General features: G+C 43.6%; 2 protein-coding genes and 1 non-coding gene across 4 annotated transcripts; 1 reads left to right on the plus strand and 2 right to left on the minus strand.

The window, feature by feature from the left end:
• Positions 1-426: 426 nt before the first annotated feature.
• TRNAM-CAU (transfer RNA methionine (anticodon CAU)) lies at positions 427-498 on the minus strand. The gene has a single exon. It is a non-coding gene; the product is annotated as a tRNA-Met (tRNA).
• Positions 499-741: 243 nt separating this feature from the next.
• ILF2 (interleukin enhancer binding factor 2) lies at positions 742-10,107 on the plus strand. The gene is made up of 14 exons (XM_074223458.1): positions 742-847; positions 1,888-1,947; positions 3,451-3,493; positions 3,960-4,064; positions 4,749-4,826; positions 5,399-5,501; positions 5,944-6,009; positions 6,402-6,518; positions 6,968-7,046; positions 7,315-7,402; positions 8,834-8,895; positions 8,985-9,099; positions 9,324-9,414; positions 9,557-10,107. Exons 1-14 carry the CDS (start codon positions 843-845, stop codon positions 9,715-9,717), a joined length of 1,173 nt encoding a protein of 390 aa, XP_074079559.1. The 5' UTR covers positions 742-842; the 3' UTR covers positions 9,718-10,107.
• On the minus strand, positions 7,428-12,857 carry SNAPIN (SNAP associated protein). 2 transcript variants are annotated; one of them, XM_074223460.1, is made up of 4 exons: positions 12,028-12,236; positions 11,800-11,846; positions 11,551-11,669; positions 7,436-11,029 (listed from the first exon to the last, which is right to left on the minus strand). In XM_074223460.1, exons 1-4 carry the CDS (start codon positions 12,168-12,170, stop codon positions 10,928-10,930), a joined length of 411 nt encoding a protein of 136 aa, XP_074079561.1. In that variant the 5' UTR covers positions 12,171-12,236; the 3' UTR covers positions 7,436-10,927. The 2 variants fall into 2 exon arrangements, with proteins under 2 accessions (XP_074079560.1, XP_074079561.1); XM_074223459.1 differs by lacking the exon at positions 11,800-11,846 and having other exon boundaries at positions 7,428-11,029; positions 12,028-12,857.
• Positions 12,858-14,715: the final 1,858 nt, after the last annotated feature.

Below are 14,715 nucleotides of genomic sequence, written 5' to 3' on the forward strand. Positions count from 1 at the left end.
CCTCATTTTTTTTAAAGGTTTTTGCAAGGCGAACGGGGTTAAGTGGCTTGCCCAGGGCCACATAGCTAGGGAATTATTAAGTGTCTGAGACCGGATTTAAACCCACGTACTCGTACTCCTGACTCCAGGGCCGGTGCTTTATCCACTGCGCCACCTAGCCGCCCCTTCCCCTTTAATTTAGGGGGGGAAAAAAAACCAAAAACCAAACCAGATATCTTATTGTCTGATCTTGTTATCTCTTATACTTTTTGTTTCTTCCTTAAGGATATGATTTCTCTCTCATCACACTCAATTTGGATCAATATATACCATGGAAACAATGTAAAGATCGACCGATTGCCTTCCGTGGGGGGTGGGGTGGGGAGAGGGAAGTAAGATTGGGGAGAAAAGATTGTGAAACTCAAATTGAAAAAAAAAAAAAATCTCTAGCAGAGGATGGTTTCGATCCATCGACCTCTGGGTTATGGGCCCAGCACGCTTCCGCTGCGCCACTCTGCTAGTTGGAAAAAGGTGTTGCTTACGTTCTATATAAGTATACATATTGCTTGCACTTGTATGAACATTACGTAGTTCTTGCTCGCAGCGCCTCCTGCCGAACGTTCTTCAGTCACGATTTCTCCTAAAACTGATTTTCATTGGCTGTTTCCCGGTACAGCAGGCTCTCCCAATGGCTGATAATTCTGCTTGCCCGAGAAGACCAATGGGCACGGGTAATGGGATAACGCAGGAGCCAATAGCGATTGGTCTTATTGGAACGTGCCGGCAAGCGGCCTCTCCGGTTGTTGGTTTCTCTAGAGAAGGGGCGGTTGGCGCGGCCTCCATTGTTCAGGACTGTGGGAACCATGAGGTGAGGCTCCGGGGGGATTCAGGGGAGACTTGGCGCGGGGGCGAGGACCGAGGCTGGAGGCAGTGGGGCCAGAGCACCGGGAACCCGGAGGGGCCGGGCGCCCACGAGTTGACCGGATCCCAGGCTCCCCTGGGCCGGGTAGGGCCGGAATGGGCTCTTGGCACATCCCAGGGTTTTGATGGGGGAGGGGGGACCCGGGGAAGCCTGCAGCCCTTGCCCCCGGTGCCACCTTCTATAAGGAAGCCTTCCTTCCCTGAGTTCTCCCCATTCATTTTGTCTTTCTCTAAAAGTTGAATCGAAGGCGGTAATAGAAATGGAAACGTCACTCACACTAAATATAAAATCGGTGGCGATAAAGCTAGCATTCCATAACGCGCTCCTGCAGAGCAGTTACAGAGCGCTCACAGACACGAGAACGACTCTAAAGCAGGAGGCACAGGCAGTGCTCGGGGCTTAGCAAAAACCCTGCCAAAGTTGGCGATCCACACCCGCCTTCCCGGTGAAGCGAGTGCAAGCCCCCGAGATGCCCTCGGAGCCCCGACTGGAGCGGGACCTCCTTGCCCCTCCGACGGCTTTGCTGTGCTAGGGAACCCCAGGCAAGGCGGGAGTGGGAGAGAACTGCCTGGGGCACGCACAGTTGAGTGACTCGTCCAGGGTGGCACTGCCAGAATGTAACTCAGGCCGGACTTGGTCTTTCTGACTAGTTTATTTACCTCCACATTAACAAATGTACCTGTGGAGCACCGAAGTGCAGAATTTTTGCCTCTACTTCCAGATGCTGGGGATGTGTTGGTAAAGTTGGTATAACTTTTTTCATAATTTTTTTTAATCACTTAATGTCATCCAAGATAGGGGAAGCAGGAGGGAGCCCAATCAGAAGTAAGCATGATGTAAAAAACAAAAGATAATCAATTAAAAAGATTTTCAAAAGTAAATGCTTGTGAGTTGAATGTTTGAGAGGCTGGGAATTAAGTTGAATCTTAACAGGTAGAAAGGGTTTTTTTGCACTCTGGATAACAGTTCATTTGTCTTATTTATAGGGGTGATAGAGGTCGTGGTCGTGGAGGGCGCTTTGGCTCCAGGGGAGGACCAGGAGGAGGGTTAGTACTACCTTTGAATACCAGATGGGTGTGTGTCTTCCAAAATCTGCTTCTTTTTAAGTCAGTAAAGTGGGGTGGGTAAATAAGTGTTGCTTCCTTTTTATGAGACCATACCTTGGCTGAGACAGCTGCTCCATACACTCTTTCTCTGATATCTCACATTTAATCCCCTTTTCTGTACTCATTCACATTACCTCTATTTAAATTCAGGTTCTTATCACATCTTCTCCAGATTATTGTAATAACCTCATAATTTATGTCTGTGTTAGGCTCTACTATCTTATCTGCAACTTCCAAGATATTACTAATTTACAGATCTGACCTTGTGACTTCCCATTCAAAAATCTTTAATATCTCCATGTGCCTCTAGAATAAAACACATTTTTATTTGGTATTTAAAGCCCTTCACAATCTGGCTTTCTCTAATCTTTTCATTCTTGTTTCATATTGCTCCTTTTTATTCTCTCCATCTTCTAGTCAAATTGACCTGCCACATTTTATCTCCTGCCTCTGTGTTTTTGCTTAGGTAGTTCCATCTGTCTGGAATGTTCTCTCTCTTTACCTTTATTTCTTTGAGTCCCTATCTTCTTTCAGAGCTAAATTGAAGAGCTACCCCTCTAGGTTCTTCCTGATCCTGATCTCTTTCTCATTCTCTCTCATCAGTATCTTCTCCCTTGATATAACTTTGATTTTATTTGTATCCCTGTTGTCATTCTCTTCCATCTTCCCTTCCTCTGTGAGATGGTAGATATTTGAAGGTGGGGGTGGTTTAACAAGTGCCTATCATATATGCTTTATATTTGTTGAATTGTTCCTGCCTTGAGTTGATTTTGGTTCCATTCCCACCATGCTAAAAGAGATAGCTTAATGATTTTGTTGGCAGTTTAGAGCAGTAGTTGTTTACAAAAGTCTTAATACAGGGGTGGCTAGGTGGTGCAGTGGATAAAGCACCGGTCCTGGAGTCAGGAGTACTTGGGTTCAAATCCAGTCTCAGACACTTAATAATTACCTAGCTGTGTGGCCTTGGGCAAGCCATTTTAACCCCATTTGCCTTACAAAAAACCTAAAAAAAAAAGTCCTTAGTACCTGTAGAGATATTGCCTCATTAATATATATAATATTATATACCTTGGAAACTACAAGCTCATGTGAGTGGGTGAGTACTAAGCTAAAATTTTGTCCTACTAAGTCTTCACACAACATACTATTGATGCTTTGCGCATCGATGTTCCTTCTTATCTGAATAAGGTTGTATAAGTAGATAGTGCTAGATGCCATATAAAAATTTAGAAACTTAAGTTCTGTATTCTTTACACTTGCTATTCAAGTGTGGATATGATATTAGGTCATGATAAGGGAATAGCAAAAATGAACATTTTTTCTTACCTAAAAATTCCTTTTTACTGATGCCCTCTTTATTTTACATGTGCTTCATTTTATAGATGTGTCAGAAAATCCAGCCTTTCTGGTTATGAGAAATGACTTTGTTTTTTTATTTTTTAGATTCAGGCCATTTGTGCCACACATCCCATTTGATTTTTACGTGGTGAGTATTGTACTTTGATTTAACTTGGTTCTTTCATTTTTGCTTTATCGTAATTGTAGAGGGAGAGCCATGGTCCTCTGATGTATAATCACAAATTCATTTTTTTTGGAAATAGAATTTTGGGGAAGGGTTTGAGGTTCATTTGTGTTTCTTTTCACACAGAAAGAGGTAGTACAGGGTGAGAAGGTATATAACCTTTGCTGCTGTTGGTAGAAATGTATGATATTGTCACTTTTTGCATTTCTAGATACTTTGAGTTCTCTTTTTTTTTGATGTCATGATGTTTTGGAAGATACAGATTGTTGACTTTATATAAAATATTACTATAGAACTTTACTACCTTTATTTCTTTGGATAGCTGATAGAAATTTTGTAACACTTTCCCAGGATTTTTGTTGTATATAATTAGCATCTCTGTAGCAATTGTTGTGATTCCTATTATCATTTCAATTTCTTTTTGGTTCAGTGTGAAATGGCCTTCCCCCGAGTCAAACCTGCACCTGATGAAACTACCTTCAGTGAGGCCTTGCTAAAGAGGAATCAGGATCTTGCTCCCAACTCTGCTGAACAGGTTTGTTCTTCCCAGTAAGTCCCCTTCCCTCCCCCTAACTCCCTCATAGTTTACTATGAATAGCTGAACACAGTGTTGGAAATAGTTGCAGAGACTCAGACTTGGTGTTTCCTCCGCTTTCTCATTTCTCATTTTGGAAGAACATATTGAGAGGAAAGAAGTGAATTTGATTTTCTTCAAGTGTAGGTCCAATTATATCTTTTTCCTTCTTCAATAACTCTCTATTACCTATAGAATCAAATATATGTTCTGTTTAGCCTTTAAAATACTTCTTTAGGGGTGGCTAGGTGGTGCAGTGGATAGAGTACCAGACCTGGAATCAGGAGTACTCGAGTTCAAATCTGGCCTCAGACACTTAATAATTACCAAGCTGTGTGGCCTTAGGCAAGCCACTTAACCCCATTGCCTTAAAAAAAATCTAAAAATAAATAAAATAAAATACTTCTTTACCTCAATTATTATACATTACTCTTTGCATTCTGTAGTGCAGTCAAACTGAAATTGCTGTACTTTCTGTTACCAATTGAATCTTTTATCCAGACCCCCAAAATAACAAGTTTTCTTCAAGTCCTGATAGCTGGAATTGTCACCCAGAATGTCTAGTTCAACTATTCAAATGCTGTTGACACACTTTTGGTGAATTTTTTTTAACCTTGGGCTTTTATATTTCATGTTGTTTTTCAGGCATCCATCCTTTCTCTGGTAACAAAAATCAACAATGTGATTGATAACCTGATTGTGGCTCCGGGAACCTTTGAAGTGGTAAGTTTTTATTGATTGAGTCCCAGTTGTAAGATCTGTGACAATTTCCTTAGGTCTCCTTTCACCTTACAGCTATAACATGAGTTAGTTACCTCTTGCAACAATAATTGGTGATATTACTTATAGATATAGAAACTGAGGCTAAGATAGTTTAAAGTGATTTGCCCAGGGACATATAGCTAATAAATGTCTGAGACAGAATTTGAACTAAGGTTTTCTTGATTTCAAGTCCAACACTATTCACTTGTATCATCTAGTTGTCTCTAAGGAAAATACAATGTTTTCAATGTTTTTCAATGCTTTTGGTGTTGATTGACAGGAAGAATACTTGTATTGCAGGTTATCTGAGATATATGAAGTTTACATAAAGTTTTTATTTGTAATATACAAATTTTTTTTGAGTTTAAGACAGTAGTATCTTAATATTGCTAATAGTGGGTCATATATTATCATAACATAATACTGTGTCAAAAAAAAAGATCAATTAGACCTTTTTTCTCCCCTCTATACTTTTGTGATTTCAATAGTTCTTTTCTCTCTGCTGATATTAACTCCTTTCCCCTTTCCAACAGCAAATTGAAGAGGTTCGGCAAGTGGGATCTTACAAGAAAGGGACAATGACCACTGGGCATAATGTAGCCGATCTGGTAGTGATCCTGAAGATCCTGCCAACATGTGGGTGACAAGGCTACTGTTCTAGGGAACCAACTGGGGCTGGGTTTGAGGCATTGGGGTCTCAAGGGCCAAATTGCCAGGAGTGATAGAGGAAGAGAGGGACCTAAGGAGTTTGGAGGGGGGGAAAGGAAGTTGTGATTATTTAATTTGGAGGGAGATTAGGTTATTAGGAATGTTGTAAAGTTAATCCTAACTGAAAAAATAGAGAGCTTGGACTTAAAAATGGTTATAGAGTTTGGGAAATATAACTGGTTGGGATGAAGGTTGGAATGTCTTAAGCTATGAATTTATTGTTTTTTCTTGTCCGGACTAGAGTTTGCTGCAGTGTTAGAATGCTTTGTTTTCTAGCATAGTGCATAAGTAAAAGTTCTAAGTGACTGTAGAAATAACAGGTAGTGATATTATAGGGTTATTATATTTTTTTCCTTTTCCTTTTATCTAGTGGAAGCTGTTGCAGCCTTGGGAAACAAAGTGGTGGAAAGTCTTAGAGCACAGGATCCTGCAGAAGGTTTGATTTTACTACAGAATATATTGAATTCTTATTGGTGCTGAGCCCAGTATGGAATGCACATACAAATAATTCAAATTAGGCAAACAAAACTGTTAGGGAAAATTGTTTCTCAGAGGCTGAGATAATTGGTTCCCTGGCCAACCAACTTGAAGCTCTTCTAAGTTCTTGTACTGAGCCCTTCTGTAGAATAACTTTTAAAGATGACTTTTTTCAGGGGGCAGCTAGGTGACCCAGCAGATAGGGTTCAAATCTGACCTTAGACATTTAATTAGCTGTGTGGCTTTGGGCAAGTCACTTAACTCCACTGCCTTGGGGGAAAAAAGTGATCCCCCCCACCTCTTCTCCAATACCTTAGCCATCTGATAAACTGTTTTTTTTTTTTTTTTCAGTTTTAACTATGCTGACCAATGAAACTGGCTTTGAGATCAGTTCTGCTGATGCCACTGTTAAAATCCTCATTACAACAGTTCCACCTAATCTTCGAAAGTTGGATCCAGAACTACATTGTAAGTCAAATTCTTCCTTGGCAAGGGAATTTTATGAACTAGAAGCATTGGGTTCAGGTGAGGTTGCTGTTTGCTATTTAGCATGCTCGATATTATGTTCTCTGTAGTTAGTGTTTGACTCATCCTGTGACTGAAGAATTCACTGGATTTCTTCCATGATCTTTGTAAATCTTGAATATTCACCCATTTGGGGAGGTTTTAGAAGTGAGAATTTTTATGAGAGTGGTTCAGAAGCTGAATAGCAAAGAAATAAATCTTTGGGAAAATTTATAATTTAATAAGGGTGCAGTAGCCATCCTACTCCCTTGGTTGAGACATCAGGGAATGAGTAAGTTTGAGATGCCCTCCTTTTTCCCAGACTTATGTTTTGTGACAGTGGAATTAGATTGCTCATAGTACAGTGTATTTATTAAAGATGTCAGCCTGATTTGTTGCATTCCTTTTTCCAGTGGACATCAAGGTTCTGCAGAGTGCCTTGGCAGCCATTCGGCATGCTCGATGGTTTGAAGAGAATGCTTCTCAGTCTACGTAAGTCACCCAGTCAATGAGGTTACCTCAGTTCTTTTGTGATTGTTTTGTACCAGCAACTCTAACAGGATGTAGGAGGTGAGAGGAATCACTGAAATTGACCCTTCCGCCACCCCCCCCCCCCTTCCCTGGGCATTTGTCATTTTTACTTTATGCAACTTTATGCAGCATGTAGCACTTAACTCCTTCAAATCTTGTGTATAGCATTTAAAAGATTAGGGTCTAATATATTGGCCCTTCTGACCCAGGGTTCTTTTTACCCCCCTAGGGTGAAAGTTCTCATACGACTACTGAAAGACTTGAGGATTCGATTCCCTGGCTTTGAACCTCTCACACCTTGGATCCTTGACCTTTTGGTAGGTAAAGAAAGGGGTAATTGGGTTTTTGAATTTATACACATCCCTTAAGAGTCCTAGGATTAGAGAAGATTAGAGTCTGACTGCTACCTCATATATTTATTATGTGACCTTTGTCAAGTCACTTGACCCTCTATCAGTTTCCTTATTTGTAAAATGGTGATGATGATAATAGGGCTTTCCTTTTAGGATTGTCATTAGGATCAAATGTGATCATGTGTGTGTGTGTGTGTGTATAAACATAAAGCATTATTGCAACACTTTAAATGTTAGGTAAATGATAGGTGTTACTTATCATGTGCAAAGCACTGTGCTAGTATACTGTGGGGAAAGTACAGCTTTTGGATAAGCCAGTCCCTCCCTCAAATCTTAGTGTCTAATAGAAAGATGACACCACCTCAGAGAACTACCATACATTGTGTGATTTATATTTTAGAAGCTGCAGTATGGGCTCTGCTACTGACACTTCACTGAGTGGATCAGAGAGAGAAAAGGAGACCAGCAGGCACTAGAGGGGAACTTTAGAAAATGTTAAGAATGTATTAGAATGTATTCCATGGGGCAGTTCAGTGGCACAGTGAATAGAGCTCAGATCCTGGAATCAGGAAGGCCTGGGTTCAAATCCAGCCTTCTACACTTGATACTTAGTAGCTGTGTGACCTTGGGCAGGTCACTTAAACCCATTGCCTTGTCAAAACAACATAGACAACAAAAACAGAAGAATGTATTCCAGGTTCTGAGAACTTCAGACTAAGCAAAAAGAAACCATAAGCACACAGGGCAGAGTGGTCATGACTGGCTACAGTCTAGGAAGCATGAAAGGAAGAAACATGAGAGAAAACTAGAAAGGGGGTGTGTTGCCAAATGATGTAGTATTGGATGACCAGGCCATGAGTTTGAACTTGACTTGAAAGGGAATAGGGAGAGGTGGCTACATGGCGCAGTGTATGAAGCACCAGCCCTGGAGTCAGGAGTACCTGGGTTCAAATCCGGTCTCAAACACTTAATAATTACCTAGCTGTGTGACCTTGGGCAAACCACCTAACCCTATTTGCCTTGCAAAAAGCTAAAAAAAAGGGAATAGGGAACAACACAGGTGATAGCTGAAGTTCTGTATTTATTTAGTACTTTGAATTGAGAGAGGGTACACATCAGAATCTCAAAAAGTTAGTTGAGACAAGTCAGACAGACTATGGACAAGTACATTAACATTATGATCTATTGCTGATATACAGGAAGTATTTGTGGACAGAAGGGTTATAAGGCATAGTTTGCCTTTAAGGCATAGCTATCTAGAAACAATACATTTAAGGTTCTTTCTGCTAGTGCTTTGTCTCCTACTGCCCTGTAATGACTTTTGGTTAGTTTAAAGGTAAATTTATTGTTTGGTTCTCTCAAGTTCCTTCCTATAAAATGTTTTGTCTTTTCCAGGGCCACTATGCGGTGATGAACAACCCTACCAGACAGCCCTTGGCCCTCAATGTGGCTTATAGGTACAAAGCTTATTCCTAGGAACTATACTGATTTCCTTAAGAGTATTGACCTGACTTTGCCAACTCTAATACTTTCCCTTATGTCCTAGGCGATGCCTTCAGATTCTGGCTGCTGGACTGTTTCTTCCTGGTTCAGTAGGAATTACTGACCCCTGTGAAAGTGGGAATTTCCGGGTACACACAGTCATGACCCTGGAACAGCAGGTAATGGAAAGAATAGAAAATTAAGTAGAGCTTTAGTTCTCATCCCCAATCACAAGGCAAATTTACTTTTGGCCCTTTACTGACTTAGAGGAATGAAATCTTTAAAATGGGCCAGTGGAGGTAGTCATTAGACTTCAATTATGACTTTAAAAAGTAAGCCTTGCTCCATCCTGAATAGTGTTTGGTAGGCATTTTGATTGATCTTCATTTTTGTTTCCATTCAGGACATGGTATGCTATACGGCTCAGACACTGGTTCGGATTCTATCACATGGAGGATACAGGAAGATCCTTGGCCAGGAGGGTGATGCCAGTTGTGAGTATCTATTGAGCAAAGTTCTTCGAGTCTGGATGGCAGATAGTTAGGTAGCACAAAAGGGTCTAGTGTTATCTCACATCAAAGCAGACTCTCTCACTTGGCTACCTGAGGTGGTCTTAATTCTACCTCTTTATTTTAGATCTTGCCTCAGAAATGTCTACCTGGGATGGGGTGATAGTGACACCTTCTGAAAAGGCTTATGAGAAGCCTCCAGAAAAGAAGGAAGGAGAGGAAGAAGAGGAGAATGCAGAGGAGACACCTCAAGGAGAGGAAGAAGAGAGCATGGAGACCCAAGACTGATCCCTTGGCTGCCATAAGCAACAGGCATACTTTGTGGAGCCTGGGTGGTGGCATGTGTGAGGGTGAGAGGATCATGGGAAAGAAAAATAAGGCTGGAAACTAAAAACTGATACTACCTTGACTCAGCTACAAGAATCTCACATTTGTGGCCTATGCCACAAAGGGAAGCTATCAACCTTCCTGCGGTTTGTTCTTTTATAGATTTACACACATCTGTGATCCTTCCACAGAACAACCAACTCTGGAACTCCCCACCCCAGACCAAAATCTTCCAGAAGTTTTTTGTTGTTGAAATTATTGTGAACTGTTAGTGTCTGAAAGTTGTTTGTTTTTTTATTTAGAAACTATTAAAAGTGTCTCCTTCTAAGGTTCCTTTCTTTTCCTTCCTGCAGTGAGTGTCGAATGTTGAAATGTTGAAACTTCTTTCTTTGCTTGGTTTTGATTTTGCTTTATAAGCATCTTGCCAAATTTTGGCTTGGGGAAAGAAAAGATTCTAATCCATTATAACACTCCCCTCTTCTCTTCTCCTCACTACCCCCCTAGGCAAATATACAGTCATGAAATTTGACTCCAGAGGGAGAGGCAGGGAAACAAAAGCTTGAGAATCTAGTCCCCCACCTACTGTCATTTTGGAGTAAACCTAAATAGAGGATTACAACATTAATATTCTTGACATTTATTGAATTGTACAATTATAGAAATGCTGCTGTAGCAGCTAAAAGCTAGTGCAATCAACAGAAGGGTGGATGGCTGAGGTCTCCTCACTAAGATCCTTCCCCCTCAAATCCTCAGTGCAAGCACAGGACAAAGGAATCACCACGAGGGAAGCTGTCTGGGGAGCACCAGCAGCTTAGCACCTAGCAGGAACAAGCCACCCAGGGTGGATCTGGAGGCTGTGGCTTTCCCTTTTAGAAACCTGCGCTTCATGAACAGCTCTTTAAAAACAAGAATACTTACAAACTGAGTCCCATGGAACTTTTTCAACCTGAAAAAAGGGTTTATCCAAGGGGCTACTTCTGGAGTCCCAATTTTAATGGGTTAATCTAGCTCCAAGTGCTTGGAACTGAAATGGCAAAGCAGCTGTTTAAATGCTCCTTTTCCTTCCAAGGGCAATATAGATAGATTCGGGTCTTCTAGAGTCACAGTTGAAGTCTAAAGCTGAAGCAAAGCGATTAGAGAGCCGAACCCCTGGTTCAATTTCTGAGAAGCATTATTTCCTCGGAGAACCAGAGGGGTAGCCCCCTGACTCTAGCATGGCTCGCCGTCGAACTGTCTCCTTGGCAACACTATGGTTCAACCTCCTTAACCGCTCCTGAAAGAAGGAAAAAGTTGAGTTCGCAAAGCAGGATAAGAAGGACCTAGGAGTCAAATCTCTCTAAAAGCTCTTTGCATCAGCTAATTGTTACATACTGGGAACAGTAACTCAGAAACTCTAAGATAGTTATGATTTGTAGTGGATAGAGGGCTGACCTTGTGGTCAGGAAGACCCAGGTTCAATTCTCCTAGATCAGCTGCCCGGCCACAGATAATTCAGGGTAATCTGGATTATAAATTACATGTGAAATAACGATTTATATTTGTGGAGGAATTTCCCCCATACTTTTGAGTTTTCTAGAAACAAGTGTTAAGGGGCCGGAACCAGGAAATCTCTAAAATTTAATTGTCTTTGGAGTCAGCGGATCTTGGTTTGAATCCTTACAAGACAGACAGCCAGTGTCCTTATCTGTAAGATGTGGGGTTAGTGCATATTTTAACAGTTTGGAAAACTGCCATGTCTTACATACTTGGAGGTGACGATGCTCGGCCATGTTGCAAAGCGATGGTGTGCCTTACCTGCGCGTTCTGTAGGATGTTGTTGACCAGGACCACCCGCCTCCGGGCGTTGAGGAGCTTCTTCACATAGGGATCCAGGTCCAAGGCCACCTTCTGGTCTTCGTTGATTCTGCAGAGTTCTGGAAGGCGAAGGGGGAGAGGGGGCGCAGCCATGAGAGGCCCCTGCGGGTCATCGGTGACTCTCGAAAGGAAGTGGGGGGGCGGGGTTGGGAAAAGGCGGCCGCTCGGGGCCGGGCCCGGCTCACTCACCCGCGGCCAAGTTGTCGATCTGCTCCCGCAGCTCCACCTGACTCTCCCTGCAACGGGGACAAAGGCAGGCCGCGGCCCGGCTCCGTCAGCCCGCCCCGCGCGGGGGCCCCGGCTCACGCGGCCGGCGGCCTCGCCCCCTCCCCGGGGCACCCCCGGGGCAGCCCCCCACCCCGGGCCCCCTCCTCGGGCCCGGCCCCGCCCCCGCGCTCGGCCCCGCCCCGCTCGCACCGGACCGCGTGCACGTGAGTGTCCAGCTGCTGCACGGCCGGACGCAGGAACTCCAGCAGCCCTTCGGCGAACAAGTCCCGGCCCGAGGGGCCGGCCACCGGCGTGCCGGCCCCGGACACGGCGGCGGAGTGGGCCCCGGCCATGTCCTGCCTTCAGCGCCACCGGAACGCCTCGCGGGGGCCGCCGGGAGCCGACGACAGCGCCGCGAGAGACGTCGCCCGCGAGGGGGCGCCGTCTGCGTCCTGGGCGCCGGGGCTTCTGGGAAATGGAGTCTCTGGATGCTGAAGGGGCCGGGACAAGCCGCGGGGGAGTTTGTGGTTTTTGTTTTGACGGGGCGATGGGGTGGAGTGTCCTGCCCAAGGCCGCATAACCGGGCCCTCCCGGCTCCGCGCCCGGGGCTCTGTCCACTGCGCTCCATCCTTCACCAGGGCCTTCGTCCGCTTTGTGGGATTTCCAAGCCATCTTTGTTTTTGTTCTCGTCTCCTGCTTTTCCGTTCATCGGGATTATTTTCCTTATAAGGAAAGGAAGAAGTTCATCCAAATTAACCCGCAGACTTTCCCAACCCTGCTCCCCCCACAGCTGGTGGGTGGGGAGAACGGGGTGCGTCTCCTCCTTTGGACCCAAGTTTGGGCGTCATTTCCCACGAGTCGTTTTAATAATTCCGTTGGGCTTTCCAGCTTGCACGACTCTGGTCCCCCGGGTCGTGCTCTCCGGCTCTGCTTCGCCACTAGAATCCCCCCCGGAGCTGAGGCCTTGCAGACCTGAGCCGGGAGGTGTTACTCCGAGCCCGCCCTGGGCCCGGGAGGACACCGGGCCAACCTGGACTGCGGGAGGGAGGCCGGACCGGGCCCCGCCTCTCTGTGGCTGGGGCGCGGGGCGTTGTGCCTGTTACACCATGAAGGTTTGCACCCGCCCGCCTTGGACAACTGAGCTCCCCAGCCGCACGTGCTCACGTCGTTTGGGTAATCCCACAACATTTCAGACTTTTCCATCATCACTTTTTCCTCTTGTGGTGTTCCCTTACGGTCGTAATTGCTTTGGACCTCCAAGAACACGGCCTACATAAAACTGGAACTACAGATGTCAATTGTGTCCTCTGGCTGTTGCCCCCCATCTTCCTCCCTCTCCACACGCAAAAACATTGAAAGCTATTGTATAAACTTAGTTGATAAAGAAGTTTCAGGGTTTGAGAGGATTGATGCCAGTATAGAGAAATCTTTTGTGAAAGCAAGAGTCAATCAATAGAATAAATTTAATTGTCTTATTTTACAAAATTGCCACAACCATCCCAATCTTCCGGAACCATTGCCCCATCAGCCAGCATTCCACCAGCAAAAGGAATATCACTCATTGAAGGCTCAGATGGAGGTTTGCATTTCTTAGCAATGAAATTTTTTTAATGAAAATATGCACAGTTTTAAGATAATACTATTGTACACTTCATAGAGTACAATATGATGTAAACATAACTGGGAAACCGAAAAATTTGGAAATATTTTTATGGAGGTGGCCTAGAAGCAAACTGACAAAATACACACACACACACACACACACACACACACACACACACACGATAGAAGGTAAATCAGGGAAACACTAAGCAGCAAAGGGAAACCAGGAAAGACTGCATAAAAGTTGTTGACAGAACAGTTTTAATGGAAATAAGATTTTAAGAGGCAGAGGGGAAGTGGGAAAAGGGAGGTCCAACTGCCTGGGCAAAGACTGGGAAGAGAAATGGAATGTTGGGCGTGAGTAACCAACCATATGAAGGCTTGTTTGACTTAATAGTATGTAGGAAGAAAAATATTGTTTAATAGGGTTGTAAAGGTAGGTGTGGTAGGAGCAATACCCTAACCCATGCAAGCTAGGCTAGTTTGTCTTAAAAGCATAGAAATCATCCTGGAGATTTATTTGGCTCAAGGAACTTAAAGGCTCAGATGGTTGACAGAACTTTCCAGTTGCTTGAGTACAGAATCAACAGGAGGAGCTCCAGGCTTTCTCTGATGCTTGACTGGCAGACCACCTTGGGTAACTCCTAGGGAGGGGAATTAATTGAATAAAATTATGGGGGTGTCAATTTGGATCAAGATACAACATGGAAACAAAGTAAAGACTGACAGAGTGCTTTCTATGGGGGGGGTGGGGGGAGGGAAGTAAGATTAGGGGGAAAATTGTAAAACTCAAATAATATCTTTAATAAAAATTAATTTAAAAAAATTATGGGGGTGTTCTCCTTGTTGAATAGCACTTTCCTGCTATGTCTATGGAAATTTTATGTTACCTGTCAAATGATCTGAGTTCCATTTCATTTCAAGACTTCCCTTAGAAACTTGTCTAAAGTACAAGAGATTTTTTCCTCCTAATTACTAGAAAAGATTTTTCCCTATTCTTCTCTTCCCTAATAATAGTAGCTTTTGTCAGTCCAGGTCCACCTATTTTTGCCTTTAGGACTTTATAGGGAGTACTACTTTGCTTCAATTCAATTCCAGACCACTTGTAGTTTCTGATTTTGCATTTTGCCCTCATCTATTCTACCTTTTTCTGGCCTTTTTAGATCTGAAGTCTTGCCTGAGTACCCTGTTTCCTCCCTGGTTCCAGGTCTCAATCTTTTATCTTCACCCCAAGTCCTTTCACTGGCCATTTTCAGAGCTGATCCACCTCAAATCACTAGCTTCTGCCTCCCGTCC

This window comes from Macrotis lagotis, chromosome 2 (assembly GCF_037893015.1).
Source record: "Macrotis lagotis isolate mMagLag1 chromosome 2, bilby.v1.9.chrom.fasta, whole genome shotgun sequence".
NCBI lineage: Eukaryota > Metazoa > Chordata > Mammalia > Peramelemorphia > Peramelidae > Macrotis > Macrotis lagotis.